The sequence below is a fragment of the Ipomoea triloba genome, chromosome 6 (assembly GCF_003576645.1).
Source record: "Ipomoea triloba cultivar NCNSP0323 chromosome 6, ASM357664v1".
NCBI classification, from domain to species: Eukaryota; Viridiplantae; Streptophyta; class Magnoliopsida; order Solanales; family Convolvulaceae; genus Ipomoea; species Ipomoea triloba.
The window spans coordinates 10,579,750-10,600,937 of record NC_044921.1 but is presented as its reverse complement, the minus strand read 5'-3'; the positions used below and the strand labels follow the sequence as shown (position 1 = coordinate 10,600,937).

Sequence of the window (21,188 nt, the reverse complement as noted above, 5' to 3'; positions counted from 1 at the left end):
TATATTACCACTGTTATGAATTCACACATTCAAAACTTTATATTCACAGGTCCTATACTCCATATACACAACTTGAGAACTCCACATTCACACATTACAGGGCTACAAGTTGCTAGAACTTCTTAACTCTATTACAGATCCACACATGCATAACTCTACATTCACGATTTTTATACTCCATGTTCACAATTTGAAACCTCCACATTCACACATTTCTGGGCAACTCTACATTCACACAATCATAAGTCTACATTCACGATTTCTATACTCTACATTCACACTTTGAAACCTCTACATTCACACATTTTTGGACAACTCTATATTCAACAATATGTTTACTAATTAAAAAAAAAAAAAAGACAAAACGACGTAGTTTTGGACCCAGGTCCACCTTGTTTGATGACCATGGTCCACTATACAACAAGTGGCCATTTTACGCAAATTATGCTGTGGACCCAGGTCCACCTTGCAAGGTGGACCTGGGTCCACATCATAATTTGCGTAAAATGGCCAGTTGTTGTATAGTGGACCATGGTCATCAAATGAAATTGTAGTATAATTAACATGATACTATAGTGTTTCTAAAATGAAATTACTATGTATGAAAAGTGAAACTAAAAAATAGAGCCCATCCAACAACGTATATTATTAAAGAAATAAGGGTCAAATTGGCCATTGAACGTAACGCGATAGTGCAATCAGACCACTGGACCTAAAAAACGTGCAATTACTCCACTCAACAGTCCAAATGTCTCCAATTTCACCTCGTAGGTTCCCATCCCTTCTTTCCCGTGAAATGCTGACCTGGCATATTACATGGCATTTATTAGGCAGCTTCTTTTATTTTCCTTATTTTTTGTTACTTCCAGCCTGTAAGTATATCTTCTTCTTCATAGAGCTCATCGCCATATCCTATCTCACCTTCCAATTCACATCCCCATTCACGAAAAACTTCCAGCTTGAATCCATCCCAGGCGCCATTGGAAAATCAGAGCACATCCCACAAGCCGCCGATGCGCCGACGGAGCAACACCTCAGACGCGCCCTGCTGCGGTCACTGCTTCTCCCGGAGACCGACCTGGCCTGCGACGGTACCGCTTCCGAGCGATCCAGCGGATGCCTCTATCCCGTTTATGAGCAGACAAGGACTGGTCTTCGTCGAACAAACTTAGCTTCGACATGTCGAGGGCGTCAATCGGGAACGACGGCTCCTATGCTCTGGCTTAGTTCTTAATGTTTGCCTCATCTTTTTCAAAATGTAAGCTTTATGTTGGAAATACCAACAATTTCCCACATGTCTCTTGGTTTGATTTTTTTTTTTTAAAAACTGTCTCTTGGTTTGATAGAACGAAGAATTTTTTTTTTTTTTTTAACTAAAGAAACAGCAATAACAAAACTATATTTAGATCTTGAAAGTTGAAACACAGATAATAACTGTCATAATAAGCATCAAAGGACATGGGCATGGCATTCAATTTGCTACAACTAAATCCCAAGCCATGATAAAATTCAACTGGGGTATAACCATAACAAAATAAGAACATTCGAACCAAGAATTGGGTATCTAAAAATGGGATTTTTGCATTTGGGTTCTTGGAGAAGTATGTTGGTGATGATGTTGATGGGTTTGCATTTGGGTCCATGTGGACTATATGGTATTTGCAGGTATAATACCTCAAACCCCACTTGTAATTGCATGTATACAGATTCTTTAGATTCTAGAACCAACGCTTCTGCTGTGGATTTGGGTAGCTCGGGGTGCAAGAAAATGGTTGATTTGGGGAATTGCAGACTGCATAGGGTTCTTTATGGTCTTTATCATCCACTTGATGTTAATATGATTTTGACTGAGGAAGCTTGCAAAGAGTACTGCACAAATTAAAGAAGAATATGGAGCTCCAAAGTTTATGGAATCAAGAAGAGAAATAGAAGAAGAAAATGTGGTAGTTTATTGTTTCTAACACAAGGAGAAAGACGACGACGACGTAGAGAGCATTGGGGTGGGGGTCGAACATCAATTTCGGATAGTTTCGGATAACTGCAGGGTCGTGCGCATAGTTCCTCACTAATGGCTCCATCATCGTTGAACATCAATTCCCTATGATGGAGTAGTGCCGCCATTAATGTTAAGAAATGAGAAAAGTATGGAATGGAGAAGACACCGTCAAGAACAAAGAGAAAAGGAAGAAAAGAAAATAGGAAAATAATAATAAAAAAGCCAAGTCAGCCTCCATGTATATAGGTTACCGGAAGGGAGGAGAGAAAACCGGCTGCTAGGTAAAATTGCACACATTTAGGTTGTTAAATGGGGTAATTGCACGTTTTTTTAGTTCAGTGGTCTGATTGCACTTTTGTGTTACGTTCAGTGGCCAATTAGGCCCTTATTCCATTATTAAATTAAACTGTAGTATATTAAAATGATACTTTAGTGTTGTTAAAATGAAACTAGTGCATGTGAAAAATGAAACTAAAATCCACAGCAATACAATAACATATATTTTCAAATGAACTTAGAGTGTTATTAAAGTAATACTTTAGGGAAAATGACACTTTTTCCCCCTATGTTATGTGCTTATAGCACTTTTTCCCCCTGTGTTATTAAAGTGACAGTTTTTCCCCTCAGTTATTTTAAAAGTAGTAGTTTTCTCCCTTGTAATATTAAATTTACATTTTTGCCCTTAAAAATAACCATTTCATTTATTTTTATTCTCCAACCAATTATTACTAATGTGTATGGAAGATCACAGTTCGATACGAACATAATCGAACACTGTAGCAATCGAACTTAAATAGTATAGACGGTTACGGTTACGATTAAGAACCGAAAAAATAAAATAAAATAATTGTTGAATTTAGACTATTTTTAACTTAGAAAAAAATTATAAAAATAAATAAATAAATAAGTTTTGATTGGCGTTCAAAATCGAAATTGGAACCGAACCGTACCGATTTATCAAAATAAGTGTTTGATCATTTTTACTATATATGACTGTGGTTAAGTTCCGGTTCACGGTTCAACAATTATTTAATTTTATTTTTTCGGTTATGAATCGTAACCAGAACCGTCCATACTACTTCGGTATGAATCGTGATCATCCATACCTATAAGTAATAATTTGTTGGAGAAGAAAAATAAATGAAATAATTATTTTTAAGGGTAACAATGTCAATTTAACATTTCAGGGGGAAAAACTGCCACTTTAATAACACAGGGAGGAAAAGTGCTATAAGCACATAACATAGAGGGAAAAAGTGCCATTTTCCCTAATACTTTAATATTAATATAATTAAACTAGTGTGTGTGAAAAAATGAAACTACAAAATAGAGCTCATTTAATGGTGTATATTGTCAAATGAAACTATAGTAGAATTAAAATGATACTTTGATATTGCTATAATGAAACTGGTGTGTGTGGAAAATGAAACTGAAATACAGAACAATATTGTCAAATGAAACTGAAGTCTAATTAGAATGATATATACTTACTTTATGGACCACATTGCTACAACCTACATGCACCATGGTCCACAGTAAAACTTGCCTAAAATGGTGGCAAATTATTGTGTGAACCACGGTTTAAAACGATGTTGTTTTGATGTTAAAATAAAATTCCTTGCTCCGCGCGTGTTAGAATAATGAACATTCTAGGTAAGATTATGTATTTTATGACTTAGAATTATGTGCTTTATGTGTTAGGATAATGTACTTTACATGTGTTAGAATAATGAAATTTCTTGGATAAAATAATATATTTTATGAGTTAGAATAATGTATATACGTACTTTATTTGTCCATGACTACTTTCTCAACTTACTGAAATACAATGGGTAACCATTGCGCCCACTGGCCAGTGGCCACTGAGACTAGAACCCATTCCCTTCCATTTGAGAGAATCACTTCGTATCACTAAACTACAAAGTCATTGAGCTTTGAGTTGTAATATTATTTGCCTTTCTAAAAAAGAAATAAGGGTATTCAATCAAGTTGCCCCAAATAAATTTTGAGTGATAAATTGTGGACAAGTATTTAATTTGATCAAGTTGCAATGAGGTATTAAAGTATAACATCATTCTAATTAAGTGTTTGGTCCAATGCACAGTCTTAGTCCCACGGGTAGTCGGAGGACCATTCATTATATATAACTAGAATGTTACTCGTGCGATGCACGGGATGAATATTAGATAATACTGTAATAATAACATTTATTGAAAAATACACAACTTAAAATAAATATAGATGTATTTCATATAATACAAAATAATAGAAATGTAGTTAATACTAAACATTAATATTACACTTTACAAATTGTTAAAAATTTGTTGTTGATGAAGAGTTTTCTCCATTTTGACCTAAAATAGTAACAACTTTAACGAATAACAATTAATTAAATTTACAAGCTTGTAAATTATTCATAAAATTCATGAATTGAGTAATATGATTGATACATTTGTTAAATTATTATTACAATGTGATATAATTGGTATTAAATATAAATATTTTAATCAACCAAAATATAATAATACTTCAATACAAACAAAAAATAATAATTATCATAAAAGAATGAATAGCCATAATAATAATAATGATAAAACTGTACTGGTCTCAAGGCAAAATGAATGCCCAAAACTCTTACGGAGTATAATATTAGAGGCCCAAACACCATAGCCCAAAGTATATATATGCTGCCAACCCAGTTCAGCAGAAATGGAGACGAAGCCATAGAAAACCAAAATCCCACTTCACTCCCTGATGGCAAATTATACCGTGCACAACGTACATAAACGACGTCGTTTTGAGCATTGTAAATTAATCGTCTGTTTTTGGAAATCACGTTTCTCGGTTCGACCGGTGTCTGTATTTATGTTAATATTCTGTATATTCCAGGCAATCCTTTTGTGTATTAACCGTTTTGTGTATTCATGTTAGTAACACATGTTGTGATGTGTTTGTGCATTCGAATGTTTAGAATGATGAATTCTGTGTATTTTGCGTCAATATTCTATGTATTCTAAGCAAAAGTTCTGTGTATTCTAGATAATGATTATGTGTATTATAGATAATGAATTCCCTGGAGTCATTCGCGTCCGCGTCCACTAACATCTGTGTATTTTGTGTCAATATTCTGTGTATTCTGGGTATTCTAGGCAAACGTTATGTGTATTTTAGATAATGATTATGTGTATTATAGATAATGAATTCCTGGAGTCATTCGCGTTCGCGTCCACTAACATCGAAACGACGTCGTTTACGTTCGTGATGCACATTGCTATGTGCACCGTGGTGTATGGTATATCGATTGTAATATATAACCAAATTTAACTCCAATCCCCATTTAATTCGCTAAGACAATCAACTATGCAGATCTGATCTCCATACCGTCTTCGACCCAAGTTACTTTGAAAGCGAGACATCAACATCCATGGCTATACACAGGCTGTCTACATCATCTGGTAAGTTTCAAATACTCTCTACTTAATTAATTAATTAATTAAATAAAAACATTAACACTTTATCTACAGATTTACCTACATCCGAGAGTGAATGGGTGCCATATAAGTCTTGAAACCCACTCCAAAGATTTCACAGTGCACACTGCACAGTGAAATTGAGGTCGAAAAGCTTCTGTCCAAAAACAAGCTAATACGGAGTACATTTTTAGCTAAAATTTTTATTTTATTTTTATTTTTTTGAAAAAACTAAAATTTTTATTAATTTTCCTAAAATTTATATTCAATGTCTGAAAATTTTTTTTGACAATAATGTCTGAAAATTAAATTTGTATTAAAAGTATATTTTTAGCTAAGTATAACTTATATGTGTATTTTTATGTTTAGTGGTCTTTTTTTTTTGAAGTCTAAGAAAAAAAAGGAAAGCACATATAATTTTTTTTTAGAATATTAATAATCTCTATGTATGAAAACTATTATATTACTCAACTTATATTAACAACTTAGAATTTTAATACTACGGAGTAAGGAATCAAAGATAAACTTGTAAAGAAATCCAGTAAAATTTAATTACTTTAACAGTTATAATAAAGCGCGATGCGCGAAAATTCATGCCCAATATTAAAACATTAATAAATTCAAATGATTAAAATTTATAATTCGAATTATATATACACAAATAATATATATATTTTATACTACACATATATGATTTACCATTCATAGAAATTTAATTAAAATATAATCAACCATTAAATTAATTATATAATGATTTTAATAAAATGATAATTAAATAATAGGAAAAAGATACGGTAGATATAGGTGTATGGTAATAATGATGTAGTTAAAAGTAGCGGTGTTATAACGGTGTAAGGGTAGTTTTGTATAATAAGAATGTAGTAGAGATAATTTTGTCTAATAACATTGAAGTGTACAACATTTAAAGTAAAATGTATACATTTATTAGCATACAAAAGAAGAGACATAAATTAAGGATATGACCTTGATTGAGACTTATAAAGTTTTTAGATAATCCATATTTCAAAAAATAATAATAATAATAATAATTATAATCCAATTAGAAAAATAATTATAAACAATTACCAATTCATTTAAGTTACACTTAACTAAGTTGACATGATTCCATTGTAGTCCAGCGCAGTAGTGAATTCTGTAAGTCAACTAAATTGAGCAGATGCATTTGTATATATTTTTCGTTACAGTGTCTTTGGGATTAGATAATTTCGATTGCAAATCAAATCAATCTAACATTTATTTAAATAATAATTTATAATTCAATTATAAACCCACCTATGGTCAAGGTGAGAAGGGTCGAATTGCATATGGCTCACCTCAAGAAAATGGAGCACAAATGGCTCACTATAGACCAAATTTATCCTCCAATTGGATCATTCCCCACAAAGACGAGATGACATTAGAGAGCTTGATGAGAGTTTATCTAGGACCATTATGGAGATTAAAAATGATAGGGCCAATCTCAAGAATGAGATCACCCAAGAGATTAGACAAGAGATTGCGGGTCTACGGCAAGAATCGAAAACGACCCTTAAGACCATTGAGAATCAAATTTCTCAAATGTTTAAAATGATGTCGGATAGACACTATGGTCAATTTCCAAGCAACACGGAAAATAATCCTAAAGAAAGGGTGAGTGTCGTGGCCGCTATGATTGAGGATAGCCACATCGGGTGTGATCCTATGGAGATTGTTTGTGGTTTGTGTGAGTGTGAGAAGAAGAGAAAGGAAAAGGAAGTGGAAGAGACTACCACTTGTAGTCAAAACCTTGATGAAATGAATGTGAATGCTTCTTGTGAAATTTAACCAAATGAAGAAGGGAGCAAGGCTACCTCATGTAGCCTATAAGGAGATTTGGAGAAAAGACATGAAGAGATCACTTCTTGTGATCTTGGGAGTCAAAGCAAGGAGGACGTGTTTTCCAAGCACGAATCAAATACCCCAAAGAAGAAGGATAAAGCATGCAAAGGTACATTTAATGCTTTTATACAAAAGTTTTGTTGCGATGCTCAATAGAGAGAATTATTTGAAAATGATGGTGTTGAGGATTTTGCTTGCCTAGGCAAAGGGACCTCGGTTTTGGTTACTTCGGGTTACCTCATAAAGAAGGGTGACTCGGGAGCTTTTGTTGTTCCGTGTTCTATCCAGGACATGGAATTTGCAAATGCTCTAACCGATCTTGGAGCCTCAATTAACTTGATGCCATTAAGTGTTTATGAGGGGTTGAGCTTGTCATGCTTGAAGCCGACTAGGCTCACACTTCGGCTAGCCGATGGTACCATTCGGTATCCAAAAGGCTTGACGGAGGATGTGCTTGTTAGGGTCGGCAAGTTTCTAGTGCCCGTTGATTTTGTGGTTTGTGAGATGGATAGAGATGAACCCTTTGGCTCTTTGATCTTAGGAAGACCGTTCTTGGCAACGTGCCGTGCCGTGATTGATGTGGGCGCGGGTGAGATTACATTGAGGTTTGATGGGGAAAAAACCAAGACCGAGAAGGTCAAATTTATGAAGGAAGGAAAAGAAGCTTTAAGAGAAACGGTCAAGCTGAAAACCAAGACCAGACCGAGATGGGAGAAGGAGAGATTTGTTTGGAAGAACACTTGGGCACTCAAGTGCTTCCAACCAAAGGTCAAGGATTATGGTTGAGAAAGGAGGAACGTTGCGTCTAGCCAAGGACGTAAAACGTGGTGCTTCTTGGGAGGCAACCCAAGGTGTTTATGTGCATATTGTGTCTTGTTTTCTTGTGATTTTTGTTGTTTTTATTAGTGTTTGGTTTTCGTATGTTTTTTGGACTAATTTGCAAGAGTTTGGTGGACAAAATGGTGCAACGTTTGAGCTAAAATCGACCAAAAGTGGAAGGCAAAAGCTGGGAAACGGAGGAAATTTTCTACAGTGCTGATCCACGTGGCACTCCACGCATGGAGGCCACGTGGAAAATTTCCAGAGCTGATCCACGTGGCCTCTCACGCGTGGCAACCCTTCAACCCTAATTCTTGAATTGGGGAAGAAGATGAAGTTGACTTATGAAATGTTGACTTTGACTTGACTTTGTTTAATCTTGAAATTGTGAATGTGTGTGATGATGGAAATGAATTGCTATGATTTTTAAGATTGAGAATTGTTGGAAAAAGGAGGAAACCATGCCAAAATTTTGAAAATCTTGATAAGTGAATTTCGAAAAATGAAAGGAGATTTTCAAAAATTTGAGAAAAATTTTGAGAGAAGAAAAGAGATTGAGTGTGGCTAACCAATGATGTTTATAAAATTTTCTTGTCTTAAAGACTTTGTAGGAAATGGGAAGAACTAAAGAGCAAACCAAGAAAAGAAATTATGATGACGCAAGCACGAGCCGAACGAGGGCTAGAGCATAACCACCACCTCCACCACCACAAGTTGATCCAAATGTGAGAGGACAAGGGTCCTCCGAGGCTTAACTCATGAACAATTGACGCTTGTGGATGTGTATAAGTCGAAGAATTTAATTGGAGGGAAATAATTTGATCCGAGTGTGCTAAGGGAATTCGGTTGCGAAGACATGGTAAATCGGTTGCTAAGACATTGCGTAAAATAAATAATAAGAAATTTTAAAAAAAAATAGTTTGGACTTACATTACTTCCTCCACAAACCCAGAATCTCCGGCCAGGATTTTCATTTGTCTATGATGTTTGGATACTCCATTGTGTGCCACACTGACAAAAACGAGTATGAACATCTCCATAGTTAAATCTTTGCCTTGGGAAGTTTGTAGATGAAGTTGATGATGAACCGTTTTGGCCTTCTCCATAGTTTTCCCACATTTTTAGCGCAACTTGAGGAGAGATTTGGGGACGAATAAATTTGCAGAGAACTTTAGGGTAGAAGAAATTCAAGAGGAATTTACGCATGCTGATGAATTGGGGAAGAAGAAGCTTTATTTTGGAGACCATTACATGAATTACCCACTTTGCCCCTTATTTTAACACCCTTTTGACGCCACATCTAACGGCTGACCGTTTTGGCTTAAAATTGAATACTCTGGGGATCACATTGGGTGCAATTAAAAGTCAAGGAACTAAATTAAGAAAGGGTCATAGTCGGAGGACCATTTTGGGAATTAACTCTTTATTGTCCCATTTTGCCATTTGCAATCACACTTCTCATAGTACAGTAGTCCCTTTTCAAATTTCAGCTTTTTATTACATTCTGTTGTTTTACATGAAATATAGTACCATTCTCCACTACTTTCAATTGCAGTGATCTTTTTTTTTTTTTTTTTTTTTTTTTTTTTGTAAATTCCAGTGATCATTGCAGGAACATAGAAATCTCCACTCTGCAAATGTTAGCAAAGTGCAAACAAAAAAAAAAATATTAAGCATTACATATTATTTATGGTAGAAATCATGGTATTAGAAGGCTTTGAAAATAAACTTCTGTTTGCTGGTACAAATCTAAAATAGTAGTAATAACAACAGATCCAGATATTAAATCTCTTAGATCAGTGCTTTGTGAAACAATAAAAGTAGTACTAATACTCCTCATAGGAGTGCTTTGCTTATCTAACCTGTTACATCACAGTACATCGTTATTCATTTGAAAAATAACAAATTATATATGTTTAAAGTTTCTGAACATTGTAATAAAGTATAGAAAAGACATACTTGGCCTTAAACTCAGTAAATTCTGGGCAATAGTGATTAAACCACAATTTGGTTGCATCATATGAGCTAGTAATTCTCACTGCACCTTAAATATTATGGAAAAATCATATTTGTAGACGTTTCAAATGCTAAATATTTCCCAAATTATGAGTGTATGTTTATAGAATTACTTTATTACCATTGATAGTCTTGGCTCTACAAAGTTGTATCAAAACAATTACAGGCTCTTGTTTTGTTGAATTAAAGTATGGCAGCATGGCTTCGACATGATCATCCCAGATAGTGCACTTCAGTTGTCTTTCCCTAGTGTCCAAATAAGTATTAGTTCATATAATTTTTATTAATTTTATTATAATAATAAAGATAAATATAGGAATTTATCATAGTACTTACTCACTTTCCTCGATTAAAAAATCCATCAATCTGGATTGTTTTCCAGCAATTACCTTTTCAACTGGAGAATATATCTCAACAACTCTGCCTATGATGTTTATATTCATATAAGGTAGAAATTATACAATGAAATAGTATGAGAAATATTTATTGATTAAATATAATTAAGATATAGTATAACATGAGAAATAGATATACCAAACAATTCCTTATCATTTAGAGAAGTTGATTCCATCCGTGACTAAAATGACTTGAGTCGAAACATGAAATTAGGAAATTTTCTACTCTTACTTTCTTTGGCAGTAGTAGAATAATTGAACTTTATTTGATATTTGTAGGTAGATGTTTTGTATGTGTAGTAGTTTGTCACTACCAAAAAGTTCTTAATAGAATAAACTTTGCCCTCAACAAAAATAGTACGATACTTGACAACATCCTCTCAGGAAATAGTTCCATGTGTACCCTATATAATAATATATTTTTATTAAAAAGGGAAACTACATATCAGAAAGCATGAATACTGTTGCACAGAATGTATTAAATTTACCTCTTCGTTATGGAAAAGACATTATTTGCTCTTACTTGTTGCTCGTCCACATAATTCAGGTACTTCATAAGTTCTCACCAACCGCACTCTTATTGTCTTACTGGTGTGGACAGGGCTAACCTGAGAAGCAAGGACGTATTGAGAGGGCATTTCTACCTTATTCCACAGAGTTCCTTGTTTCAAAAGTTGTAGTTTGTGATTTAGACTCTCAGATTAATGTACTATTTATAGTCTATTTGTAATTCTGATTCAAGAGTGAATAATTATTGTTTTTTGTAATCACTATTCTTAGGAGATTGAGCACTTTGTAAGCGGGTGTTAATTAAGGGACTCTATGTATCCTACATTTATTGTGTTGCTGATATTTGATTTTGAATTATAATCACATATTATATCACTATCAACTGTAAAACCGAAGAGGCATATTAACTAATTATGAATACAAATGTTTTGAAATCAGAAGTTATCTTTAAATGCAAATACAAAAAAATGTGCTCATAAGTTTTCCTCTCGCTTTTTCGTGAGTTTCTTCTCCTCCTTCGTTGAGTTTTTTTACTTTGTTTTCCTGCTTCTGTTGGTATGGATTCTACAACTGTGGTTCAATCCTTAGCGAATCTGACTTTCGCTGAACTTGATGACGACACTACACAGCAGCATATCCCGAATGTTTCTTTGGATTCTGGAGATGATGAAGTGGTTTTTTACACTGTTGGGCGGTTGTTGGCTGAAAAGCCGATCAAGTCTCAGTACTTTCGTGATACTATGGCGTTGATCTGGCGTCCAGGGTTGGGTATGAATATGAAAGAGTTGAGTGGCCGTCGATTTCTATTTAGGTTCTTTTATGAGGCTGACATCTCACGCGTTATTGATGATGGCTCGTGGGCGTTTGAACAGAGTCTCCTCCTCTTAAAACGAGTCTCTGAGAATGAGGATCCGGAAATGGTTGTTCTTGATATGTCCGACTTCTGGATTCAAGTTCACGGCTTGCTGAATGGTTATCGTTCAGAGTCTGTCCTCCAGGCTGTTGGGAACTTTATTGGAGTAGTTTCTAAAGTTGATGAGCGTAACTTCTATGGTTCTATGCGTCAATTCTTTAGGATTCGAGTGGCCATTAATGTTAATGAAGCTTTGAAGAAAGGTATGAAAATCAAAAAGGAAAATGGTGATTGGATCCATCTTGAGTTTCGTTATGAACGGCTCCCCACTTTTTGTTTTATATGTGGCTTGTTGGGACATGGAGATAAGTACTGCCCGAGGCTAGTTCAAGGATGGGACCTCCGATCGGATAAACCTTTTGGACCGGAGCTGTGTGCAGGCAGCAGACGGAACTCACCGGTTGCCGGAAATCGTTGGGTGGCTCTAGAAACTACGGTGGAGAGACGAAACTGGATGGCGCCGGGGAAAGTTGGGACTGAGGATTGGAAAGGAAAGTCTCCGCAATCCATGCAAGGAGATTCTCTTACTAAACAAGTCCATAATCATGGTAACACACAAAGTAAAGATTTGATAATTATGGAAGGGAATACCGTTACTGATTCCTCCCATGCAAAAGGTGACACGTGCTCCCTAAATGACATCCTTATTATTCTTGAGCAGAAACGGCGTCGCACAGAGTCTTCGAATAACCAACTTACTTCTCTAACTGCTCCTATGGATGTTGAAAGCAGTAGTTCAAAAAACATGTTGGTGGCGGGTACTGGTTCTTCCCAGTCTCGCATATCTCAATGAGTACCTTATCTTGGAACTGTCGTGGTCTTGGCAATCCACAAACGGTTCAGGAAATATTGGCCCTTGAAGCCAAAAATAAGCCAGCTTTTATTTTTCTTATGGAGACAAAAGTTCGTCGTATACATGCTGAAAATTTAAAAACAAAGCTTAATTTTGATGGATTATTTTATGTGGATGGTGGAGGTTTGGCACTGCTTTGGAGAGACAGGATTATTGCCCAACTCATTAGTTATTCAAAACAACATATTGATGTTCAAGTGCACCTGCCGGGTTGTTCACCTTGGAGGCTAACTTGTTTCTATAGCTTCCCGGAAAGACATAATCGACAGAAATCTTGGGATCTTCTCCGGAACCTTCATGCAAAGTCTAACCTTCCTTGGTTAGTAGTTGGTGACTTTAATGATATCACTTCCCAGGCTGAGAAAAGAGGAGTTCATGGGCATCCTACAAATCTTATTGATGGGTTTAATTCTGCCTTAGATGATTGTCAGCTTTTTGACTTAGGTATGAAGGGAAGGCTTTTTACCTGGGAAAGAAGTAGAGGTACTCCAATGTGGGTAGAAGAGAGACTTGATAGGGCAGTGGCAGGTGCTGACTGGTGTCTTCTGTATGAACATGCAACAGTTTGGAATAAGGAGGTTTTGAGTTCTAATCATACTGCACTTTTCATTGATATAGAAAAGCCTAGAGAACAGGCTCACCGTCGGCGCTTTATGTTTAAAAATGCATGGCTCCGGGATTCTGGTTGTAGGGAGGTGGTGAAGGAAGCTTGGGCTCAATCTGTTCGCGACGTTCTTCCTACTCGTCTAGACAGATGTGGAGCTCAATTATGTAGATGGGGAGGAGATCTTGGAAAACGATTGTCTAAGGATATTGAGGTTCTTCAAAGTAGATTAAATATGTTACGTGGGCGCATTGATGTTGTCTCCTTAGCCATGGTTCGTGACTTGGATACTCAAATTCGATCTCTTTATGATCAACAGAATTTGTTTTGGCGTCAGCGTGCTAAGCAACACTGGTTGCTTCAAGGAGACCAAAACACAAAATTCTTCCACTGTTATGCTACGTCGAGGAAGAAGAAAAATACAATAAAAAGATTAAGTGATGAAGATGGTAATTGGGTTGATGGAAAACAATTGGTTGATCTGGCTAAGAATTATTTCAGAAACATTTTTACATCTTCAGGCACTGCATCTGTTTCCTCTCTTGATACTCTTACTTCGAGAGTCACTGCCTCGGATAATGCTTCACTTTTGTAACCATTTACTTTTGATGAGGTTAAAGCTGTTGTGTTTTCGATGGCCCCGGATAAATCATCAGGCCCGGATGGATTTAACCCAGCTTTCTTCCAACATTTTTGGTAAGAAATTGGTGATGATGTATCTACTTTCATCTTGGACTGCCTCAATTCTGGATCAATGCCTACAGGAATGAATGATGCCATAATCACTTTAATCCCTAAGAAAGCAGTGCCGAACAATATGGGAGATTTGAGACCGATTGCATTATGCAACGTCACCTATAAGATTCTAGCTAAAGTGGAGCCAACCGGCTAAAAGGCGTGCTTGAAAGGGTCATTTCTGAGTTGCAAAGTGCCTTTATTCCAAGACGTTTGATTACAGATAACGTTCTTATTGCTTCAGAAGTTATACATTATTTGAACCGTAAAAGAGACGGGAGAGCTGGTTGGTGTGGTTTGAAGTTGGACATGGCGAAAGCTTATGATAGGATGGAATGGGGTTATCTTCGTGACATTATGGAAAGGATGGGTTTTGCTGCACAATGGATTGATCTTATTATGCTCTGTGTCTCTACTGTTCGCTACAAGGTGACAATAAATGGAACCCTTACTGAATCCATAATCCCTACAAGAGGTCTTCGTCAGGGAGACCCGCTCTCTCCCTATCTTTTTATATTGTGTGCAGAACGATTATCCCATCTTATAACCAAAGCAGCCAGAGACAACCATATTTCTCCTTGTGTTGTAGCGAGAGGAGCTCCAGGTATTTCTCATCTTTTCTTTGCAGATGATAGCCTCTTATTCTTTAAAGCATTAATATACGAGGCGGAGAAGATCAAAGGCTGTTTATATAATTATGAATGCATGTCTGGGCAAATAGTTAATTTTAATAAATCATGCATTGTTTTTAGTAGAAATGTGGATGTAAATAATAGGGCTGTTGTTGCTTCGGTCTTTGGTGTCAGTCAGGCAGACAATATAGGGAAGTATTTTGGGACTCCCGTTGGGTATTGGTAGGAACCGGAAGGAAGTGTTTTCATTCATAGAGGATAAGATGAAACAACGGTTGGGAGGTTGGTGTAAGAAATTACTTTCCCGGGCGGGTAAGGAGGTGTTGCTTAAGAGTGTTGCCCAATCCCTTCCTACGTATACCATGAGTCTCTATTTCTTACCGATGACTTTTTGTGAGCATATTGAGCGTTTGATGAATAAGTATTGGTGGCAATCGAAGCAAAATGGAGGGGGAGGTGTAAGGTGGTTGTCTTGGAACCGCATGTCTTTGTCAAAATCTGAAGGTGGTATTGGTTTTAAAAATCTGCATAAATTCAATGTAGCTCTTTTAGCTAAGCAGGGATGGAGAATGTTGGATAATCCTGAGTCTGTGGTCTCTCGGCTTTATCAGTCTCGTTATTTTAATGGCAAGAATTTTTTAGAGGCTAATCTGGGAACTAATCCAAGCTATTGTTGGCGCTCAATCCTTGCAAGGCAAGCTGTTCTGAAAAGGGGTTGTTTCTGCCGTATTGGAGATGGCCTTTCAACAAAAATTTGGCATCAACCTTGGCTTCCGGATAAGAATGATCCATTTATCCAGACTCCGGTCTCAGATGTTCACGAAGAGGCTGTGATTAAGGCGTTAATTGATCCAGAGTATGATTTGTAGCTATTATATAGAGTATGATTTGTAGCTAGTTTGACTATGAACCTAGAAAGTCACACTATAATGGTCTGTGGTAATACAAAATACTTTAAAAGAAATTGATAAGGAGTTATCGATATTGAATTGATACATTAGCTGATTAATGAATTAATTCAACTTGGGTAGTTTTGATTTTTTAAAGACTAGCGCTTTTGGAACCAAACAAGGCTATGTAAATAGTCTTGCGCTTTTCTTAAAAGAACGTGGAAGAAAGATTTGTTAGAAAAATCTGTTGCTGGTATTCTGTAATACATTTGAGATACAACAAAAATACATAAGAACAAGGGAACAAAATCGGATCGTCTGGTATCTTCAGGCGTGTAATCACTTTCCTATAATCTTTAAATCTCCCTCAGAAAAAGCAAAAAGGTTCCAGATTAAATCTTATGGGATACAAGAAGATGAATGAAATTCTTAAGTTGCTTTGTTTAAGAATTTCCTGTAGAACTGTAAGACTGTGAAACATCTTGGTGTCTTGCAAATTAATTGCATGTTCATTGTCTGTTTTTTTCAGATGTCTCTCCAAAATATTTATATGAAATATTTTGACTGTTAGGAAAAGTTACATGGAAGTTACCGGCAGTTTAAAACTCCAACTTCCACAAAATATATCTTAAATAATATATCAATCATGAAAAATATAATTACATAAACCATGTATAACATATACATATTTCATAAGTTATGAACCTTCGTAGATTCTTACATTGCATGCGAATTTATTATAAAGTAATATATTATAATATATATATTATTTATTATATATGTTTATTTCAATGCATGTGGACATGCAAATGACAAACAAAATAATATATAATATACACTTATAATTCACGCATGAAGCATAATTAGTGAAGCAACAAAGTTTCATCTCTTCGCCTAATTCTATGAATTCGGCCCCACAAATGGATTCGGCCATCACTTCGCATTGCCATACCTAAGTTGATAAACATCCCAAGGCCTTGAAATTCATTTCATGAATTCGGCCATATGACTTTGGCCAATCACGAATTCCTTATCAATTAAGAACTCGGCCTTGGTTATTTTAATGACTCGGCCACAAGAATTTGGCCAACGACTTGGTGATCAAGCATGCACAAAGCATTGAAACAATAACCAACGAATCATTAGCCCGAATCGTTAAACACGCTGAATCCTTTAAACACGAATTGTACAACGAATCATGAACCAATCAATTTGATTAAAACAACGATTCGTTAACACCGTACAAAAAGTTTATATTTTCCAATTTACTTTCTACCAAACTAAAATAATATTTATAACTCCACAATTCCAAATATTATTTAAGCTTCCATGGTAGTCCATCTGAAACATTAATCTCTATTACTATATAAATATCCAACAAGATTTTTGTTAGAAAGAAAATAGACTTTTATGTAAAATCTCTGGGGTTTTCACGTGCCTAGCTAGCCGGTGGACGAATAAGAATTTGGACGTTCGGACGGTTCAAATTTTGATTCTGTTAAAGCATGTTTCAAAGGGTAAGATTGCTCAACCCCTTTATAATGTAGAATTTATAAAAATGTGTTGATGTTTTCACTGTGCGTTTATATATTTTTCTAACATTGACTTGGTTTTATCCTTGGGTTCACGTGTCCCCATCCCATATTTGACCCAAAGCCATAATTAACGATTATTATTGTGTGGACCATACTATCAAATAATGTATATTCAGTATAAAAATAATATACTTTTAGTATATTAAAAATGTACATTGTATTCAATGAATGTACATTATTTGTGTACTGAATGTACATTATATTGTATATTAAAAATGTACTTTTTGTTATAGTTCACACAACGCCAATCATTATTGTGTGGCTGTGGACCATACTATCAAATAATGCAAAATAATATACATTATATTCAGGGATGTACATTATTTGTGTACTAAATATACATTATATTATTGATGGGTAAATACGCACAAAGGACTGACCCGTATAGCCGCTCCGACAAGAAGTCACCCGACCAGTCCGCCATAGCCATCAACCCGACCGGAATAAATCACTTGTGATCAACCGTACCGCCCGTATCGATAGGCCTTGTGACAAAAATGCTCTCGGATCACCCTTGGAGTCGCCCCGACAGAAACACACCCGACCGGTCTACCGTAGGATGACCGGTCGGTCAACAAGGTGACGCGACCTGCAAACCGAAACCTTATCTTACACAACAAGTAAAGCAGTCCAACTTGCGCCTACAGGGCGGCGAGTGACAACTTGCGGCTCTGCAACCTCGACCAGTCAACCTACGCGTAGCCTGCAGAGTGACCGCCTGACCAAGCCAACAAGAAGGCGCCACGTCAAGCCACTTGCAACTGGTGCATTAAATGCATAGACCGGCTTGATTAGTATAAATAGGAGGGGACTCCCCCTCACTTCTCATCTCCATCTGATTGTAACTACTACTACTCACTACTTGTAATCTCACCCTACAACATCAATCTATATCACGGTCTACACCCCGTGTAACCGTTCACTCGTAATTACCACTTTGTAATTGCAACCTGACCACCTTACAATAACAGCCTGCGCTATTCCAAGCGGCCCGCTCGTAATCACTTACCACTCGGGATATTACACAGCCTCGGACTGCCCGGTTGCCCTACGGTAGATTGACCGGCTGACCTACGAGTGCTCTCCCACTTATTCATAAACATACGTATTCGTAGTGTAATCTTAACCCCCGGTTCCATTTACGCTATCATTGGCGCCGTCTGTGGGGACCCGAGCAAGACACTCTGTCTGTCCCGTTAACTTTTTCACCTTGCTTATTTAAGATGGCAACCAGCAGGAGGAGTCGGAGTCAGGGCTATGTGCAGAGGGAAGGCTCAACCCGTCAGGTTGGACAGCACCCCGACAATGTAGCCGAAACACTCCCGAGGATGATCTACGTCGACAGTTAGACCGTTCGAGGGGCTTGATGAACGAACTCACCTCCAACCACGCAAGACATGATACGCAAACCACCCAACCAGTCGCTCAGAATCCAGACCAACAAGCTGGAAACACAAATTTCCACCCCGCCATTTCACTACCAATGAATGGCGCAACCAACCCAAATCTTCATATGCCGATGGCGTACACTATGCTACCCCCAACTGGTCAGATGCCGCCCCCAACACTAGGAGCGCTTGGAGGGAACCCCGCTCAAGGAACACCACCGCAAGGACTTGCTCAACTGTATCAACCGTGGCCTGGGACTCCCGGGTACTATGTCATGACGCCAGTTCCTCAAGTGATGGTGACCCCTCAAATTCCTGTTGTAGAACAACAGCAACCGGCAGCTCAACCTTCCCAAAGGCAGTCGCATCTGCCACCCCGAGATCGTGATCCAGAAGAGATTCAGTCAGCGGATCGATCGCGAAGACCCGACCAAGAAGAACATCAAGATCATAGTCAACCTGATGCTGCTCAACGTAGGAGTGCCTTCGATCGCATTCGGAAGAGTGCTAGGTCTTGATTAGGGGTTCAAGATGACCATGACCGACCAAGGCAAAGACCACGAAGGACTACAGAAACGGAGAAAATCAGTACTGGGAGCGCGTCGCGATCCAGAGGGGAAGACAGGACAGGTCGACTGGCTGGTTGGGTTGGTGACCGACCGGACATGAGAGAGCGACGTCCAAGTAGGGAGGATAGTCCTCGTCGTCAGTTGGCTAGGATGCAAGAGAGAATCGACTGCTTACAATGTGAGCTTCGTGAAAAGAACGGTGCAGATAAAGAGCCGCCTAGTCCACTTATCGCCACACCCTTCACTGACGATGTCATGAGCGCGCATTACCCACAAGATCTTAGGATCCCGATGATGCGAACCTACATCGGTCGGTCATACCCTCAAGAACACATCGACATGTACTATGGCAACATGTTGATGTTGGGAGTAACTGATGCAGTCATATGCAGAGCTTTCTTTGCCACTTTGGCAGGCAAAGCGGCCGAGTGGTTCAGGAAGTTAGAACCTCGGTCGATTGGAAACTTCAGTCAACAGATCGAAAAAGAAGCCCTACACTTATCTGAATGGAGTCAAGCATGACCCGGGGGAGACCTTGTCCGCTTTCTTGCACAAATAGGATCGTGAGATCGACTAGGTAGAACCAATGGAAGACCAGGCAGCAATCCATGCTCAACTCACATCGCTCCGTTCTGGGCCGCTCGACTACGACCTCGTCGTCCATCCCCCCAAAACTTACGAAGAGGCGATTACTTGGGCCAGGCACCATGAAGACGCTACAGAGGCTAACATGGCTAAGAGACGAGAAGAACAACCGGTCGGTCGGGATAGAGGTCACGACCCGAGGAAAAATCGACAGCGTTTTAAGCAACGTGGCCGGCCAGAGGATAGACCGCAATTCACCCCGTTAACCAAACCCCTAGTGGAAGTCTTGCAATATGCCGAGCAATGCAACCTGGTCCATCCACCCGACCCGGTACCCGAAGGACCAGATAAGAACAAGTATTGTGCTTTTCACAAAACGAAGGGTCATGAGACAGCGGAGTGCATCGCCCTACGTCTGGTCATTGAGAAACTCATTCAAAATGGAGAATTGGAGCAGTTCGTAAAGAAAGACAAACGTGACAAAGGAAAGTTCAAAAAGAACGTCTGGAAGAGGAACCCTAAGGAGCAATCGAAGGCGCCCGGTCCGCACGGGTCAAGTGACGACAAGGCGGCCGGAAAGAAGCCAGTTATTCATGTTATCTATGGAGGACCAGAAGGAGGAGACTCTTCTCACCAAAGAAAGCAATGGGCGAGAAATTTATACGTCGGGTTGGTCCACTCGGAACCCCGGGAGAAGAAGAAACGTGTAGAGCCGATATTCTTCATTGACGAAGATCTTCCTATCCACAGGGAAGCCCACAGCGACTCGCTCGTCATCACAATGGACATTAATGGGACGAACGTCCAGAGAATACTAGTTGACACAGGAAGTTCAGTAAACATTTTATACTTCGACGTCTTCACCCAACTGGGTCTGTCGATCGACCAGTTGACCCCCATACGGACCCCGCTGTCTGGTTTCACAGGCAACTCCATAGAGGCAGAAGGAGTGGTCGGTTTGAATGTGGAGTTAGGCACCCAACTAAATGTCTTGATGACTACCATGGAGTTCGTGGTGGTCAAGTTGAAATGTATTCATAATGCAATACTTTGTCGACCCGGCATCTCCCAAGCAGCCGCTTTCATATCAATGAATCACTTGTGCATGAAATTCCACACACCCAATGGGATTGGAGTGGTTCGAGGAAACCAGCGAGCGGCCCGTCAGTGCTACGTGCAGGAAGTGAAGCAGTCCGATCGCGAGGATGCAAGGATTCACACCATCTCTCAACAAGTCGACCAAGGAGAAGTCAAAGAGAAGCCGCAACCAGCTTCAGAAGTGGAAGACATTATGCTCAACCCTAGCCGGCCGGAGCGGATGATCAAGATCGTTCGGAACC

General features: G+C 38.1%; 1 protein-coding gene across 1 annotated transcript; it reads left to right on the top strand.

Moving 5' to 3' along the window:
- The first annotated feature begins 15,204 nt into the window (after positions 1-15,204).
- Positions 15,205-15,690, top strand: LOC116023462 (uncharacterized mitochondrial protein AtMg00310-like). Its single transcript, XM_031264463.1, has one exon. The coding sequence runs from the start codon at positions 15,205-15,207 to the stop codon at positions 15,688-15,690; it is 486 nt and encodes a 161-aa protein (XP_031120323.1).
- Positions 15,691-21,188: the final 5,498 nt, after the last annotated feature.

Bases quoted from the DNA above. Each gene is read 5' to 3' on its own strand.
- LOC116023462 (XM_031264463.1), top strand. From the start codon at position 15,205: ATGACTTTTTGTGAGCATATTGAGCGTTTGATGAATAAGTATTGGTGG.